Genomic DNA, 18604 nt, shown 5'->3' with positions numbered 1-18604 from the left:
ATTTTTTAAAAAATTTTAGACCTATATTTTAGATGTAATATTTTCAAACCAACTCTTACAGCCGTGCCATACTCAGGCGACCGCAGAGCAAGCACTGAAGTTGATGGGAAGTCATGGCTACTGCATCCACAACTACTTTTCACTAGGTCATTTGAAAACACAAAGGGCAAAGTGTTTATATTATTTTTGTGTGCACTGGTCTACACATTTTTGGTCATTTCATCTTCATTCATTTTGTGTGTCATCATTTAGCAATGGGCAAAAGAAAGTGTGTGTTTAATATTAACCTGCAACAGGAATACAAATTTTTGAATTAGTGAAATGACAGTAAGAATGAACGTGTTTATTGCACATAGTGTACTGGAGAATTTTGTGCCACACATAAAAGAGAGGGTGATTTTAAGGACGATGTGAAAACAGCTATAGATAGGAATGCTATTAATGCTACTGTTTCACCAAACATAAGAAGTTTTCTTAACGCCAAAGATGAGAACAGCAGTGATCTGATGTGTTCTGTTATAGAGGGTACATTTTCATACCACACTGCTAGACATGAACTCATTTTCAAAACATCAGACTGCACATCTAATGTGGTTAAGAATTACATGACCCAAAATTTTCACTTGCTGGAACTAAACCTGAGGCAATTACTGTTATGTCTAGTGAAAAATTTAACTGAACAAATTAAGTTTAATGTTTTGGTAAACTGTAAAGACTTTTAAGTATTTTCAGAAATATGTCTGGGTTGGGCCCAACTAAATGGTAAATTTAATTATTAGTAATAGTGATCAAGTTGCCAATTATGAAAGTATCTTAGTGGATAGTACCAGACCAGTAACTAAAATTGCAGTGGCAAAGTTAAATGTTCTGTTTTGGCACAAAACATAATTCACATTTACTTCAAAAACCATAGTATGCACTTAGCACTGTCCCATAGCAATTTATTAGAGAGATTTAAACTTAGAGAGTTCATTTAATCCAGTCCATAATGAGTTTCACGGAGTCCAAGACTCACTAGTTTCAATGACAGTGACCGTTCCATACCACTTGTTAATCACAGCACAGTTAAAGTAAAATGATAATGAATTTGAGGCACTGTAATCACTGAAAAGTTATTAAACAGCAGTGTCAGTGTCAGTGCACATATTTTCACATACAGATGTGTGTGATTGTGGTATGAGCCAATACCTAGAGTGTACCTGATATTGGTCTTACTCATAAGCTGTCTAACTATGAACTAGAAGTTTTGGGTGATGTACAACTACTTAAAGATGGGCGTAAGAATAAACTGTTATTTCGTAAATTATATATGCTCTGAACATTCAATAGGTGGGACTTTGTTTCAGTTTTTTGCATTCGTATTTTAACAAATTCCGACATGATTTCTCTCATTAACTTTGGAAGTAGAAAGAGTTCTTTTGAGTCGGTTGTTGTTGTTGTTGCTGTCTTCAGTCTAAAGACTGTTTTGGTGCAACTCTTGTTACTACTCTATCGTGCGCTAGCTTCTTCATCTCCGAGTAACTACTGCAATGTACATCCTCCTAAATATGCTTACTTCCCTAATAATTTATCATTTTAACATATCCTTTTGCTTTTTTCGTATATACATTACAAAACTCTAATTTTTTTGCCACAGATTAAGGAGTTTAAATAACACAGAATACACACTTCATAATTGCAGATTCACAGTTACATAATATAAACCTACTTCTAATCGATATAAGTGTTACACCTTATATAGACCCTCTATATACTCGTTCCATCTTTCAGCTTTTCCTTCTTTGTTTAGGACTGGTTTTCCATCTGGATTCTTGATACTCGTATAGGTGCTTCTCTTTTCTCCAAAGACCTCTTTAATTTTCCTGTAGGTGGTATCTGTCTTTCGCTTAGTGATACATGGTTCTAAATCCTTATGTTTGTCCTGTACCCATTCCTGCTTATTCGTTTTACGGTTTGTCACATCCCATTTTTAAGATGTTTGTATTCCCTATTGTTTACTTCATTTCCTGCATTTTTATGTTTTCTACTTTCATCAGTTAAATTCAGTACCTCCTGTGTTATCCAAGGGTTTTTTAAAAGACCTTGTCTTTTTACCTATTTGATCCCTGTCTGCAATCATTATTTCATCTCTTAAAGATACCCATTTGTCATCTGTCATATTCCTTTCCTTTGTTCTAGCCAACCATTGCCTAATGCTCTTTCTGAGACTCTCAACAACCTCTGGTTCTTTCAACTTTCCAGGTCCCATCTCCTTAATTTGCTGCCTTTTTGCTATTTATTCAGTTTTAATCTACAGTTCATAACTAATAAATTGTGATTGCAGTCCATAATGCCCCTGGAAATGTCTTACAATTTAAAATCTGGTTCGTTAATCTCTGTCTAACCATTATACAATCAATCTGTAATCTTCCATCATCTCTATGTCTCTTCCACTTGTACAACTTTGTTTCATGATTTGTAAACCAAGTATTAGTGATCGTTAATTTATGCTCTGTGCAAAATTACAACAGGTGACTTACTCTTTCATTCCTTTCCCCCATTCAGTATTTATCTACTATTTTTCCTTATACTCCTTTTCCTACAAATGGATTCCAGTCCTCCATCACTATTAAGTTTTTGTCTCTCTTAACTATCTGAGTAACTTCCTTTACCTCATTTATTTCTTCACTGTCTGTGCACCTAGGTGGCGTACAGACTTGTACTACTACAGTAAATGAGGGCTTCGTGTCTGTCTTGACTACAATAATGCTTTCACAATGCTGTTTGTAGTTAATTAGCCATGCTCCTGTTTTATTATTTATTATTAAACCTATTCTAGCATTACCCCTATCTAATTTTGTATTTATAACCCTGTATTCACCTGACCAAAAATCCTGTTCCTCCTGCCACCAAACTTCATTAATTCCCACTATCTCTAACTGTAGCCTATTCATTTCACTTTTTAAATTTTCTAACCTACCTACTCGATTAAAGGGTGTAACATTCCATGCTCCAATCCATAGAATGCTTTCAGCTGTTTGCAGTAGCAGCATGTTGTTGTTGTTGTGGTCTTCAGTCCTGAGACTGGTTTGATGCAGCTCTCCATGCTACTCTATCCTGTGCAAGTTTCTTCATCTCCCAGTACCTACTGCAACCTACATCCTTCTGAATCTGCTTAGTGTATTGATCTCTTGGTCTCCCTCTACGATTTTTACCCTCCACGCTGCCCTCCAATGCTAAATTTGTGATCCCTTGATGCCTCAAAACATGTCCTGCCAACCGATCCCTTCTTCTAGTCAAGTTGTGCCACAAACTTCTCTTCTCCCCAATCCTATTCAGTACCTCCTCATTAGTTACGTGATCTACCCACCTTATCTTCAGCATTCTTCTGTAGCACCACATAGAAAGCTTCTATTCTCTTCTTGTCCAAACTAGTTATCGTCCATGTTTCACTTTCATACATGGCTACACTCCATACAAATACTTTCAGAAATGACTTCCTGACACTTAAATCTATACTCGATGTTAACAAATTTCTCTTCTTCAGAAACGATTTCCTTGCCATTGCCAGTCTTCATTTTATATCCTCTCTACTTCGACCATCATCAGTTATTTTACTCCCTAAATAGCAAAACTCCTTTACTACTTTAAGTGTCTCATTTCCTAATCTAATCCCCTCAGCATCACCCGATTTAATTTGACTACATTCCATTATCCTTGTTTTGCTTTTGTTGATGTTCATCTTAAATCCTCCTTTCAAGACACTGTCCATTCCGTTCAACTGCTCTTCCAAGTCCTTTGTTGTCTCTGACAGAATTACAATGTCATCGGCGAACCTCAAAGTTTTTACTTCTTCTCCATGAATTTTAATACCTACTCCGATTTTTCTTTTGTTTCCTTTACTGCTTGCTCAATATACAGATTGAATAACATTGGGGAGAGGCTACAACCCTGTCTCACTCCTTTCCCAACCACTGCTTCCCTTTCATGCCCCTCGACTCTTATAACTGCCATCTGGTTTCTGTACAAATTGTAAATAGCCTTTCGCTCCTTGTATTTTACCCCTGCCACCTTCAGAATTTGAAAGAGAGTATTCCAGTTAACGTTGTCAAAAGCTTTCTCTAAGTCTACAAATGCTAGAAACGTAGGTTTGCCTTTTCTTAATCTTTCTTCTAAGATAAGTCGTAAGGTTAGTATTGCCTCACGTGTTCCAACATTTCTATGGAATCTAAACTGATCTTCCCCGAGGTCCACTTCTACCAGTTTTTCCATTCGTCTGTAAAGAATTCGCGTTAGTATTTTGCAGCTGTGACTTATTAAACTGATAGTTCGGTAATTTTCACATCTGTCAACACCTGCTTTGTTGGGGATTGGAATTATTATATTCTTCTTGAAGTCTGTGGGTATTTCGCCTGTCTCATACATCTTGCTCACCAGATGGTAGAGTTTTGTCATGACTGGCCCCCAAGGCCATCAGTAGTTCTAATGGAATGTTGTCTACTCCCAGGGCCTTGTTTCGACTCAGGTCTTTCAGTGCTCTGTCAAACTCTTCACGCAGTATCTTATCTCCCAATTCATCTTCATCTACATCCTCTTCCATTTCCATAATATTGTCCTCAAGTACATCGCCCTTGTATAAACCCTCTATATACTCCTTCCACCTTTCTGCCTTCCCTTCTTTGCTTAGAACTGGGTTGCCATCTGAGCTCTTGATATTCATAAAAGTGGTTCTCTTCTCTCCGAAAGTCTCTTTAATTTTCCTGTAGGCAGTATCTATCTTACCCCTAGTGAGACAAGCCTCTACATCCTTACATTTGTCCTCTAGCCATCGCTGCTTAGCCATTTTGCACTTCCTGTCAATCTCATTTTTGAGACGTTTGTATTCCTTTTTGCCTGCTTCATTTAACTGCATTTTTATATTTTCTCCTTTCATCAATTAAATTCAATATTTCTTCTGTTGCCCAAGGATTTCTATTAGCCCTTGTCTTTTTACCTACTTGATCGTCTGCTGCCTTCACTACTTCATCCCTCAGAGCTACCCATTCTTCTTTTACTGTATTTCTTTCCCCCATTCCTGTCAATTGTTCCCTTATGCTCTCCCTGAAGCAGCATATCAAGGCTATTTTGGTAGATGTTACAAGGCGAGATTAGTCAGTCACACCCACACTATTGTCCTTGCCTTATTCAGAACCATACAGTTGTCTGGTCTCTGGACAAATACCTCTCTGTTGTGGTTGAACCTATAGTATGGCTATCTGTATCACTGACGCATGCAAACCTCCTCGCCAGTACCGAGGTTCGTCATTCATGGGGGGATTTTGACATTCTAAAGATAAAATTTATTTCATTAAGCTTTTCCACATCAAGTTGTTATAAATCCACAGTCAAAATTACACAGTTTAGATCTCTTAGAATCATTTACTACACAAGTGGAATCTGGACACGAAGGCTGGTATTATTGAGTTTCAAGTTTTGTAGGTAGACGTGATGTTGTTAGTGCAAGCACTCTGGATTTTGTATTGGCAACTTGCCATGGTAATAGGATCAGCAGTTATGACCTTCAGTATTGTGTGTTCGATGGTTTAGTTCATGTCGGTGTTGGGCAGTCATTCTGTTTGTTTGCACTTGTTTCTGACTTTCTCATGTTGTGAGTAAATTTCTGCAATACAATAGGAAACCCACTAAACCTGTAATTCAGCAACTGTATCATAGAGACTGATTAGCTATTTGCTTCTGTATAAGTTTATCTCGTGCTTAACACATTGTGTCTCTCTTGATTAGTTTACATTCCATTTATATTTAGCCCCTTGTTTTACAACCCTTATGGTTTTTTTTTTAAAATACTTTGACCTTATTTGGATGCTGTTGTGCACTTTTCTCCCCTCTCTTTGCCATTCCATTTGTTGTTTTTCATCTAACTGTTTCTGTCCTTTTACTTTAATATTTGTTACTGAGTTATTAACATGAAATTTTTGCCACAGGTACTACACAAAATATTTTGGCAAAGAAGGAAATGCAGCACCTTCAATGTGTTCATACTTATTTGATAATTATAAATGCTGGGAAAATGAAATTGAAGTATGGCAGAAACCAGTCCTTTCAGATTTGTAAGTAGATAATATACTGTTTCCACACTGATCATGATCATCTGTTTTATCTCGCTATGTAAGTAGTCTGATGCTTCTGAAAATCTGGGTCTGTGAAGCAATTCTGTACATCACAATTGATGCTTTCGTGTTCGTGTGTGCCAGAACTGACTGAGAAAATGAAATTTAGCTCACATTTATTGTGGGGGTGACATGTTCCAATAACTGCAATCACAGTAAAGGTACTGAAATGAATAAAACGCTTAAAATGCTCAAACACGCGGCTTGCTGTTGCATGTAGTGACATTATAAATAGCGCATAAAAATGGTTACCATCACTTTCACATTAACAGTGTAGACAGAAAACTGGTTACCACATGGGTACCCAACTTTATAGGAATGATGCGCAGGCTGTGCACTGCAGGATTTGCATTGTTGGTAGTGTTATTGTCATGAGTTACCATTAGGCACTGGTACTGGTACAGTGACATAGGATTGAAACACAAGCATCAGTGTGCATTACAGTTGCAGCCAGTCAGCGTGGGTCTGTACAAGGTGAGCAAGGCTTTACTGGTAAAGCTGTGTTATTTAAACAACAGCAATAGTGCTGCTGCTCTCCCTGAGTATCGATGCATTAAAGGCATGTGGAGAGGTACTCTTTGCACACTGGGCTTGAAGAACATGATTTGGAGTTCGAATTTACTGATGACTGGGGAGACGCTGACAGCCAATGCATCAAAAATTGTTGAAGAAGTTACCGTTGGCATGGCTGAGAAGGCTGGACTCAGTATGTGATCTTCAAACAGTGCACAACAGCTGACCATCCCATGACCCACCATTCGAAAAGTGCTGCGAACAGTTGTGGAATGGTATCCAGGCTGTTGAGGATGCAGATGGTCATCACATTGAGCATTGTTTGTAACCTTCAACATGAATATGGTACCCCGTTAACTATTGTTACCCTCTTGTGTGAAAATTAAAATATGTTTCTTTCAATGGTTTATTCATTATTACTCTACCACCAACCATGCAAATGTTTCCACAAAGTTTCATTGTCTTACGACTACTTGTTATTCAAGGGTTCCCTCTCAAGTGGCAAAATTTCAATTATAACCACCCTGTACAACAGCCAATTTTGTCGATGGTGAAATGGGCTTTCACGGTTTGTTAATACCACCCAAGGGTGAATGACGGAAGGTGTGGACCAAAGGGATTTGAGGCACTTCATTCACTGTTTATTTTTTTACAACACACTTCTTTATTAATAACATTGATAATACTTTTAAAAGGAAACAACACAACAGGCCTTGTAAATCCCCTAACTGCATAAGTGAACAACTAAAAATAATCGTTAATATGTTTAGGAACACAATAAACTTCAACTCACAAATAGCATTCAGTTGTTTACTAATTAATTAAATGTCTGTTCAAGGCAATTTCCCCACATAATCAACACAACTTGAAACCAGAATTCAATACACTTCCTTACTATTAAATGCCTGCTTAAGTTAATGGCTATACATAGTAACCTCTGAACAACAATTCAGTTGACTTAAAAACACAACCACCTAAACATGTTTACAGAATTATGGGAAAGAAATGCATATACACCTTCTGTTTAGCAAATGAACCACTTTCGGCCTGAGCCACCAACAACATAAGTCGTTCTCATTACCCACATAGAGCCACTCTGGGGTACTGGAAGCAACACATAAGTCTTCCACGTGTACACCAAAGGCACGGTTTCCCAGACTGCAAGCCGTAAGAAACCAGTCAACACGCTCCTGCCACCAAGTACAGGCAGGCGTCGGGGTAGTAAACAATGCCTGCTATGGTGGGTGGGCGCGACTATGTAACTGATTGCCACAGTGGGTCGGTTCCTCCCGCAGCCTCTGCGAAGACCAGTGGCAAAATTAATGAAATTAGCACCACCTGTGACACAAAGGGCAAGCAACTCAGCAACGTAATAAGGACTTAAGTTATTTGCATATACAACGTGTCCAAAACATCTATCCACAACTTCCAGCACCTCAGAGGACACCACTTAACACACTGAATTCAGAGTCATCTAAACATACCGCACAGTCTGCGCAAAACCAAATAAATTTCCTGCATGAGCACACTACGCTTAAAATAAGGAGTATTAATTTAACACAACATACAACTTCTAAATCTCCAGGTGACTGGCCTGGACTCATGAAATGGATCTACCAACACATCATCCTGGCCAATAAACCGCCTCCGCTCTCCACTTGCGAGGCACAAATAGGATATGTCCTGCAACACACTGATTAAAATATCTCAAACAGTGTCCGTTACAAGATTAACACTCAGTGTCACAGGGAAACATTAATCAGAAACAGACATCGGTTCATTACAATAAACGCACGCCCTTTATCATTTTCCCATTCAGAGTGGCGTGAAACAATAACACTTAAGCAGAGAAGTATGAATGCATTTGAGCAATTCAGTGACTGACAACAACAAAGTTTTTAAATGCAGAGCACAAGTCCTCACAGGATAAACGCAGCCTTGCGCAATGGACTCCTAATAGTAAGGTCAAGCGTCCAAAGCACAGTGCTCAATAAATACACCACAACGGCAAGCACACTCAGTAATCGCCAGAACGATGGACACTGAGAACAAAGTGCTGCTTATATCCAAACCAACTGTGCTCGCAATGGCATCACATCAGTCACAGAGCCATAGAGACGAGAATGTAGTCACTAGAAGCAAACTGTAAATCCATCAGAGACAAGGAAGCAGCATGTTCGCGACAGCATCGGCGCCTCCACCCACCAAGTCCGCCGCGAACGCCCAAACACAATCAGGTAACGTGGCAAACTTTCCTCTTGCCACCACACACGGCGTCGGCAGACACGACTTCACTCTTCGCGCACTACTGCCTATCTCACTGTTTCTGCTTGCCCTCCAAAATCCAACCACTCAACTGTCACAGGTGCCTCACCGACTTCCACCACGAGGGGGCGCCACTTCTCTCTTTCCTCCACGATACAGCGATAATATTATATGCGGTACATTCAATAGATCAAACCCGAGCCGCCACGGCTCAGATGGAGCCTCATGGTTCCATTGTAGAAGGTTCATCTGCAACATAAGTTGCCTATGTTAAATATCCTGCCAATGCAACTTTTTAATAATGGTGCATGTTCTACTGGCATTGCCAAGAAGCATAAAATATGTAAAAATAAAAGTAAAAAATCTGAAATGTTTAGCTAAAAAACAATCTTTATTAACAATCTCATATAACAGAATGGTATTTAGAATTTATATTTTTTCTGTAATATGTAATTAAAAATTAGAAGACATATATTTTTCATAAAAAAATGACAGATATGTGTCAGCTAGGATATACTTCATGAATTTTATATTTTAATGATGTAAGTTTTAGATCTGGGGAAAAAAAGAGTGAGAAAAGACTGACTGAAATGAAATGTGAATCAACAATTACCATTCCCTTTTTCATCTGTGTGTACGTATTTTACACTTCACAGAAATGCTTGTAGAACATGCACCATTGGTAAAACATTTGCATCAAGTGGGAATCTAACCTGGATGGACCATATTGCTAGTGAGCATTCTATCACAGAGCCATGTGGCCTATCAGCAAAATGAGCCATGAATTACTGAACTGAAGTTGCTGGGATAGTTTCAAAGTTGATTTTCTCTAGAATTTTTGAGATTGCATAGAACTGCTGTTTGATATTGATATTTGAGTTTCAAAGTTCATATACTATAAATATAAAAAATTATTATAATCCAGCTGCAATGGAGGGTCTGTGTTAGCAGAATAGTATTAAAATTTTTTCTGCCAGATGTGTAAATAAAAATTAAGGACAGTTGGAGAGCTGGACAAGTAATCCATCATTATCAGTGATTGTACACTGATAAGCCTAAATATGATGACCACTGCCTACTGCGACGTTGGATACCGCCTTGTGGCATTGCGGACATGTTCTGCGATAAAAAACCTATGTAAGCAGAGCAGATACGAACAGGGAATCACACTAACGAAGATATGGTCTGCAAATGGGAAAATCCAGTGAGATAAGCGACAGTGATGAAGATCAGATTATTATTACACAGAGCCTGCGAATGAGTACCTCAAAAACAGTGAAGCTGGTTGAATGTCCACGTGCTACGTGAGTGGTCCATTATTACGCAAATTACATGACTTGTACATAGACATCTAATGCCACATACCTCCACAAACCTATCAACAAACTATGCCACATACCTCCACAAACCTATCAATAAACTACTGGATCACCTCCAGCGCGCTCACAACTCTTTTGTGAGTATGTGCTTGGCTACCATGGGCCCCCAGCCTCTGCACCATTATTTCCTTTCCACGCTACGTGCCTATACTTCTCCTATCCCTTTCTCCCTCTGCCTCTCCATCGAATGGTTTTCTTGGTGCTGACTCGGCTTGGACCCAGTTTATGACTCGACCTAGAGTTTCCACTTCTGGCATATTGTACAACTTTTCATCAAATAAAAACTCTGTACCCATTATTGGTTTTGACCTGCCAACAATTTTCAAAATTCTCCAAAAGTGTGGATTTTGCAAGGCAGGTCACCCAATGTAGTGCGTGCTCCACCTTTGGCCTTTCCGTCTGTGCGTCCTCCCATTTCATACAGTAATAGACACAAAACCCAGCATGGTAACCATCCTGTTGTGGGAGATCATTGAGTACCTGCATGGTGGTAGTCCCCTGACCACACAGGGATCACACTGTTAATGCCTGAGCTGAAAACTTCACATGCTTGCCAAGGAATACATGCACATTGTGCCTGGGCCCAGGGACTCCAAGCAACAAATTACTGGCCAGGTAGCCATTGCTGAGGCTGGGTGGCACCCATGGGGACAGCCCTCATTCAGAGTGTGTGGCACCATGGTGATTTCAATGCCCATAACCCTTTGTGGGGTGGACCCATGCTAAAGACCTTGCAAATACACCATAAGTAGCACCCATCGATGGAGCACCTCATGACCTTTAAGTGGCTCCATCCCTAGGGCGCCACCTAATAAAAAGTCAGAAGCAAGAATTCTTGGAATGCTATGTTTCAATCATTGGATCATGTGCCTCTCCTTAGACAGACATCTCTATGCAGGTGTATCTGGTATTACCTTGAATGCCACTGTCTGCAGTGACCCAGATGCAGTCACCAAACATTTTACTGTGTGCTATGCTTAAGCATCAGTGTCTGCGAATTATCAACATGCCTTTCATGTGCTAAAACAGTGGTTGGAGTGAAAGCAATTATCTTTTTCTACATGTCACCTAGAGCCATATAATGCTCCCTTCAGTGTCCTTGCCAACTGCCACAATACAGCCCCAGAGCCAGACTGTATCTACAATCAAATGATAAGCACCTACTGGTGGACTGTCAACATCATATCCTTGTCATCTTTAACTGCATCTGGAGGGAGAGCGAGTTCCCATCGCAGTGATGAGAAAGCGCCATTGGCCCAGTACTAAACCAGGTAAGCACCCTCTAGAGATGGACAAGTTATCACCCAATAAGTCTCACCAATGTTTTTTGTAAGTTGCTTGAATGAATGGTGAGCTGGTAGCCGTGTTGACTTCTTGAGTCTTGGAGTCTTCTGGCTCTGTCTCAGGGTGGTTTTCACCAAGATCATTCCACTACTGATAATCTGGCTTACCTGGAGTCTGCCTTCTGAACAACTTTTGTCCAACGTCGACACCTTATAGCTGTCTTTTTGAACCTGCAAAAGGTTTATGACACCACATGTGAACATACCACGTGCTACATTACATGAGTGGGGTCTCCAAGGTCTGCTCCTGATTTTCATCCAGAACTTCCTGTTTCACTGTACATTCCGGGTTAGAGTTGATGCTTCCCACAGTACCCCCAAATCCAAGTGAACAGGTTTCCTCAGGGCTCTGCCTGGAGTGTCCCTCACTTTCTAGTAGCCATCAATGGTCTAGCAGCAGTTGTGGGTTTCTCAGTATCACCCTCCTTGTATGCTGACGACTTTCGTCTATACTGTTCTGCCTTTAGTGTAGGTGTCGATGAATGTCGGCTGCAGGGTGCCACATGAAAGGCGCAGGCATGGACCCTCACCCTTGGCTTTCAATTTTCTGCTGCCAAGACTCACATTGTGCACTTCTTTTGATATTGTACCATTCACCCACAACCAGAACTTTATCTCAATGACCAACTACACAGTGTAGTGGAGACTAATCGCTTTTTAGGACTGGTCTTTGATTCTCGGTCGACATGGATTTCCCATTTTCACCAGCTTTAGGGCAAGTGCAGGCTGCACCTTAATACACTACACTGCCTGAGTTACACCAGCTGGGGTGCACATCGCACTAGACTTCTGCAGTTTCATAAAGCCCCAGTAGAATCCCACCTCAATTATCGGAGTCTGGCATACAGTTCAACATCCCCTCAGCATTGTAGATATTGGGTTCGACTTGCAACAGAAGCCTCTCTAACTAGCCCTGTGAACATTTTACTTGTGAAGCTGGGGTCCGTCCATTGTGAATCAAGTGCAAACAACAGCTTGTCAGTTATGCTATCCATGTTGGCAACTCCCCTAAGCACTCGAACTACATGTCTGCTCTTTCCAAAACCAGTAATCCAACTCCCGCAATGGTGGGCACTATCAGGATAACAGAAGCATAATTCATCCAGTCTTTCAACAATATAAAACAAAAATGACAGAACAGTGCAAAACACAGAAGAACTACTAAACCACATAAAAGACTTATATATTTCATATGCAGTTATGTTGGTCTCATTTGATGTGAAAAACATGTAGCCCACAATTCCAGTCAAAGAAGTAATCAAGATAATAGAACAAGACTTAGACACTTACAATTAGTTACCACAAAGTACATAACAGAGATAAGTACCCTGTCACACCTCATCACTGACTAAAATTACCTTAAATTCAGTTCTACTTATGAGAAGAAGGATTGCATATGGGATCTCCAATTTCAGAAAAATTTGCAAATATCTTCATCAACAAAATAGAAGAAATAATTTTCCAGAAAATAGTACCAGAAAAATTCAATATACTTTATTGGTGGGGTTACATGGATGACATCCTCTGCTTGGTAGATGAACCAGAAAATAAAATAGAACAACTACATGCAGAGATACACACATTACACAAAAACATAAGGTTGCTAGATATATCCATCTCAAAGAAAACAGGAAAAACACAACAACAGACACAAGATTACATCACTCATCTAAGCACCCACAGGCCCAAGAAGAATCTGCCTCAGATTTATGATCAACAGATTAAACACAATGCCAGCTGACAAACATAACTATAATAAGGAGCTGCATATAATTATTTAGATAGCAAATAATAATGGATACCAAGAATCCCTAGTAACAAAACTGAACAAAAAACCTAGAAAAACAGAAAAATAAGAATAAAAAACCACACAAATAATCCAGAGATCCATGCCACTCTCTCTCTCTCTCTCTCTCTCTCTCTCTCTCTCTCTCTCTCTCTCTCTCTCTCTCTCTCTTTTTCTCTCTCACTGGAGAAGTCATGAGTGCTGCCTTTTCAGTGGTCCAGCAACTGTTTCGTCACTGATTTTCTAGTCTAATAATTGAAAATAATACACATTAATTGTACAAGTCTTCACTAGTGATGTTACTGCTGCACTAAATATTCGTTTGATTACATTCTTTAGCATGAGTACTACTTGTCCAAAATCATAACAAGCCTCTGATTTCACTTTTTCAAATTACGATATGTTTCTGTTTCAGAAATCTGCCTGATTGGTACAAAAGTGCATTGTTTAATGAACTATATTATGTATCAGATGGAGGATCTGTCTGGTTGGACATGGATTTTACAGACAGCAAGTACCCAAAAGATCCTAGGTAAGCTTTAGCTAGTCATTCAGTTATACAGTAAAATCTGTTCTCATAGAATGTTACTTTCTTCCTAAATTTGTGTGTCAGTTTAATGGTTATGTTTCATTGTAGTACCAATTAACTGCTGATTCCTTTAAGAATTGTACTTCCATGTGTAGAACAGCTTCAGATGTCATTAATTTACAGATCAGTTAAGGTGTTAAATATTTGTCTTGAAACATGTAAGTGCAAAAAATTTTAGGAAAGGTTTGATATTGTGTGTTAATTTTGTTGAAAATCATTAAGTGCTCGCATTCTCAAATACCGGATGAGGGAAGTCCTTGTATTTCCTGGTGTGTCATTTGCAGTGCCTTGAGAGACACTCACGCTGTTTTTTACTGTAGTACTTGTGTTATTGTTTGAAACTTTTAACAGAAAAGAAATGAATAGGTAATGATAGCATTTTAAATTTTTAAAGTAGGCCAGTAATCATGTGAAATATTGAAAATAGCATTTTTGTTGATTCTGTGCTGCAACTGGTACTGAGTTTTGTGTTCCGGATAGTGTTTTAGTAATATAAATACTTTATGTTTTTGATTTTATATGAAGTCTGGCCTATACCTGGAAAAGCAACTTCACTGTAGCTCAAAACTGTGTGCTGGATTGGAACTCAAAACTAGGCAGTCATCTCTCATGGGAAATGAATAGTCTTAATATTTGCATGATTCAGGGTTGTGTTGTGGCCTGCTCACAACTTCATTGTGTCAGAAATGTAGAAAAGCTAAAATAACAGGTAGAATGGAAGATAAGGTTGCTGATCACATTCCTTATGAATGTTTTTTTTTACTTGTCTAGTAATTTTGGGTAATATCTGTGGTCAAAATATATTGTGCCAGGGAGGGGGGCTTTATTTAATGTACAGGGTTATCTCCTCTAAGTACTTAATGATGCACTACAGAAAATTGCAAAAGTTCTTTCACCATCAAAATAGCAATAACCATGTACTACCTAGAATTTCCAAGAATATAATGAAAATGTTTTGTTGGGAACATCATTAGTCATGGATCAAATAAACTTCATAAGGCAAATGGTATTAAACTCCATTTTGACAGTAACTGCAAGACACATGATATTAGAGTGAAATCATTAGCCCTTAAATTCAATTATTTCTTTCTGAAAATGTCCAGAAAAGAATGGACTTTCAAAAGAGGCTCCATTGTATTTACTTAAGGGGGTTCAGAATGGAGTTCTGCAAAAATCTCTTAAGAGATTATTGATATATACCATACAAAGAAATTGAAAATTCCCAGATATGTTCAAATAACTTAGGGGTGACGTTGTCAACCACCGCTGATATTTCGACAGGAGCACACCCTACCATTCTCAAGGCACAACTGCAAGGAGGATGCAATGTGCAAGGGAATTTAATACATCGGTTCACGGAGGAGAAACAAGGAAGATACCACACACAGAACAAGTAACCGCAAAGTCAACACACAACCAAAGATAACCAACATCAGAAATATCGATAGTGACTATTAATGAACAGGTGAGGTAGCACTAATTCTGTCCCTCTGGTTTTTGATGACAGATAGAGCCAGATTCCAAGCAGCATTTAAACAAAATCCACCATCTCTGTTTATAAGGTTGCTTGATAGTTTGATTTCAACAGCTTCCTTAATAACACTATCCCAATAGCTGTACGTGCAAGCCAAAATCTCCGTGTTGTTGTATTCCATAGGATGACCGGTGACAAGGCAATGTTCTGCAATAGCGGATTTGCTCGGCTGTTGTAAGCGTGTGTGACACTTATGTTCAATACACCAGTCTTCTACAGTCCTGATTGTCTGACCAATATATGACATGCCACAATTGCAGGGAATACGATAGACACCAGCCTTACGCAAACCAAGATCATCTTTTACAGATGCCAACAGGCCCTTAATCTTAGAAGGTGGTCGAAAAACACATTTGGCATCATATTTCCACAAAATACAGCCAATCCTGTTGGAAATGCTTCCTGCGTAAGGCAAAAAGGCCGTAGGCTTATGTGCCATTTCGTTGCTGTCTTCACTCACCTGTCGCACAGAATGCTGATACCACACAACACGTTTGATCTGCCTCTCACTATAACCATTCTGATGAAAGGTGACTTCGAGATGTGATAGCTCAGCTGCTAAACTTTCCGGGTCTGAGATAATGTGGGCCTTGTGAACCAAGGTATGAAGTACTACTTCATGCTGAGCTGGATGGTGACAACTATCAGCTTGCAGATACAAGTCCGTGTGAGTGAATATGCCCTCAACTGCCCAAAATTATTCTTCTTTTTTTCTTCACTTTATGGAATGGGCTTCAATCTTGTATTGTTGTCTTCCTAAGTTGTACTACATTTCTTCTACAGCTGTTTTATAAGTTAGTGGTAATTTGGGCAGTCATGTTTTGTACATATCCCATGTGAATTAACACAACATGCTGTGATATTTAATTACTCTGTATTCAGTTTAATGCATTGTGCATCCAGCTTTTATTACATTGTTTAATTAAATCTGCTTATTTAGTCACAGCAGTTGATTTACATTAAAAAACTTTGTTTCTGAACAGCAGAGACCTTGTGATTGTGCAGCCAACTGCTGCATACAGATATCATTAATACTGTATTATCACCTTGTGGCAGTTCTATGTCATTTTCACCATTTACACATCTTAAATGTGGTAGTAGGATCACTGTCAATAAACAATGAAAATTATTCTTATTTGATGTTGTGTGACTATAGAAGAATAGAAACTATTTAAATTGCTGTATTGTGTATATATTTACATCTTTATGACGTTGAATGATTAATTTGCAAGTGAGTTTTACTTTTTCCTTGGTTCATATCATTGAGAACCACTTTGGTTAGAATCTTGGATGTGAACCTAACATTAATCTTGAGCATTTATGCACAAGCTTTGTATCTTAGCTGAATATAACATAATTAGAGAGAGAGAGAGAAATCCACTCACCTTTTGGTGGCAAAATAAAATGCACATAAAAGCTGTGTCTCCCCAGAACTGCAGGTGAGGGGAGACTTGCTAGTCAGGATGAGAGGGAAAGACTGTTTGTTGGTGTCTGCAGTGGACAGGACTTAAAATGCTGAGAGCTGAAATGTGGAAGATAATGATAATAAGCAAGACAGAGATTACTGGAAAACACCATGCAAGAGTCAATAAGGGCGGGGAGCTAAGTGCCTTATACTTGATAGACATGCGGGACTGGATGAGTGGGAGGGGGGGGGGGGGGGGGGGGAGGGCTATACATGTTGGAAGATAAAGGAAAGCTGTGGCCATATAAATTAATGTAAATTTAGGCCATGTGGATGGTGAGGTCAGAGCACATTTTTTAATCCCAGTTCCCACCTGCAGAGGTTTGAGAAACTGGTGTCAGTAGAGAGCATGTGGTGCAGTATGCAGCACGGTTATGACTATCAAGTTGTAGGGTGTGATCTGTGACAGAATATTGTGTATTGCCAGTACACATGTTCTGTATATGCCCGTTCATCCTAACTGATAACTTGCTGGTGGTCATACCATAGAAGGCTGTACAGTATTTACATAACAGCTCATACATGATGTGTTGTTGCACAGGTGTGTCTCCCTTTAATGATATGTGTTTCGCCAATTGCAGGTCTGGTGTAGGTGGTGCTTGAAAAGTGCATGGGGGAAGTCTTACAGCATGGATGGTCACAGGGGTAGATGCCATAGGATAGGCAAATGGATGCAGAAGGAGCATAGGATCTATTGTCGTGATTAGCAGGGGGAGGAGAACCACAGAAAGCGATTTTAGTTATGGTGGTGAAAAAGTGAGGCAGAATGGACCTCATTTCAAGGCACAGTTTTATTAAGTCACAGTCTTGTTGAAGTAGCTGATAAATACATTCAATAATGACCCAGGCTATCTGCTATAGAAACTGGCCTGATCACCATGGAATGGTCCAATCCGATATGTCACAACCCACCCTGGAAATTTTTTATTAGAGACAAATACAGGAAAAGAAATGCACTGTTAAAATTTTAGATGCTAAGACACAGCGCAAGTATTTTTTAAAAATCACACGAAGAACTGTTTATGATTGATGCGCCCACCCTACTGCCGCCAATACCAGCTCTGTAACTCTGTAATGGGCAAACCATATGCTAGCAAAGGGATAGCAACTTATGATATGATACATTTCGTGTACCAGCTGTTATGTAAACACTGTTCGGCATTCTACACTGGTATGTCTACCACCAAGTTGTTATTTAGGATCAATGGGCATAGGCGGAGAGAGTATACTGGCAACATAAAATATCCTGTTGCAGAGGATGCTCTACATGACAGATGGACCAAGTTGCCTGTTTCACCACACATGCTATTTGTATTCATTCTCCTGAAACCAATATCTCAGAACTTAGAGGGAGGGAACTGGCCTTACGTGTTCTTGGTCCTCACTGCTCACATGACCTAAATTTACATTGATTTCTGTGGTCTCAGCATTTCTTCTTAGTAACTATAACTTTTTGTCATTGCCGTTTATTTTTCTACATCATCCCCCCCCCCCCACCCATTATTGCCCCCCCCCCCTCTCTCTCTCTCTCTCTCTCTCTCTCTCTCTCTCTCTCTCTCTCTCTCTCTCTCTCTCTGCCATGTT

The 18604-nt window shown here is 39.4% G+C and overlaps 1 protein-coding gene across 1 annotated transcript in view; it reads left to right on the top strand.

The window, feature by feature from the left end:
* The window catches only part of LOC124615645 (non-lysosomal glucosylceramidase), a 260067-nt gene that overhangs the window by 145870 nt on the left and 95593 nt on the right, over positions 1-18604 (top strand). The window contains exons 9-10 of the mRNA XM_047143656.1: positions 5961-6086; positions 13848-13964. Coding sequence (XP_046999612.1) covers positions 5961-6086; positions 13848-13964 — 243 coding nt within the window. The remainder of the gene's footprint in view (positions 1-5960; positions 6087-13847; positions 13965-18604) is intronic.

This window comes from Schistocerca americana, chromosome 5 (genome assembly GCF_021461395.2).
Source record: "Schistocerca americana isolate TAMUIC-IGC-003095 chromosome 5, iqSchAmer2.1, whole genome shotgun sequence".
NCBI classification, from domain to species: Eukaryota; Metazoa; Arthropoda; class Insecta; order Orthoptera; family Acrididae; genus Schistocerca; species Schistocerca americana.
Note: the sequence above shows the minus strand (reverse complement) of the source record. Positions and strands in the feature narration are given on the sequence as shown.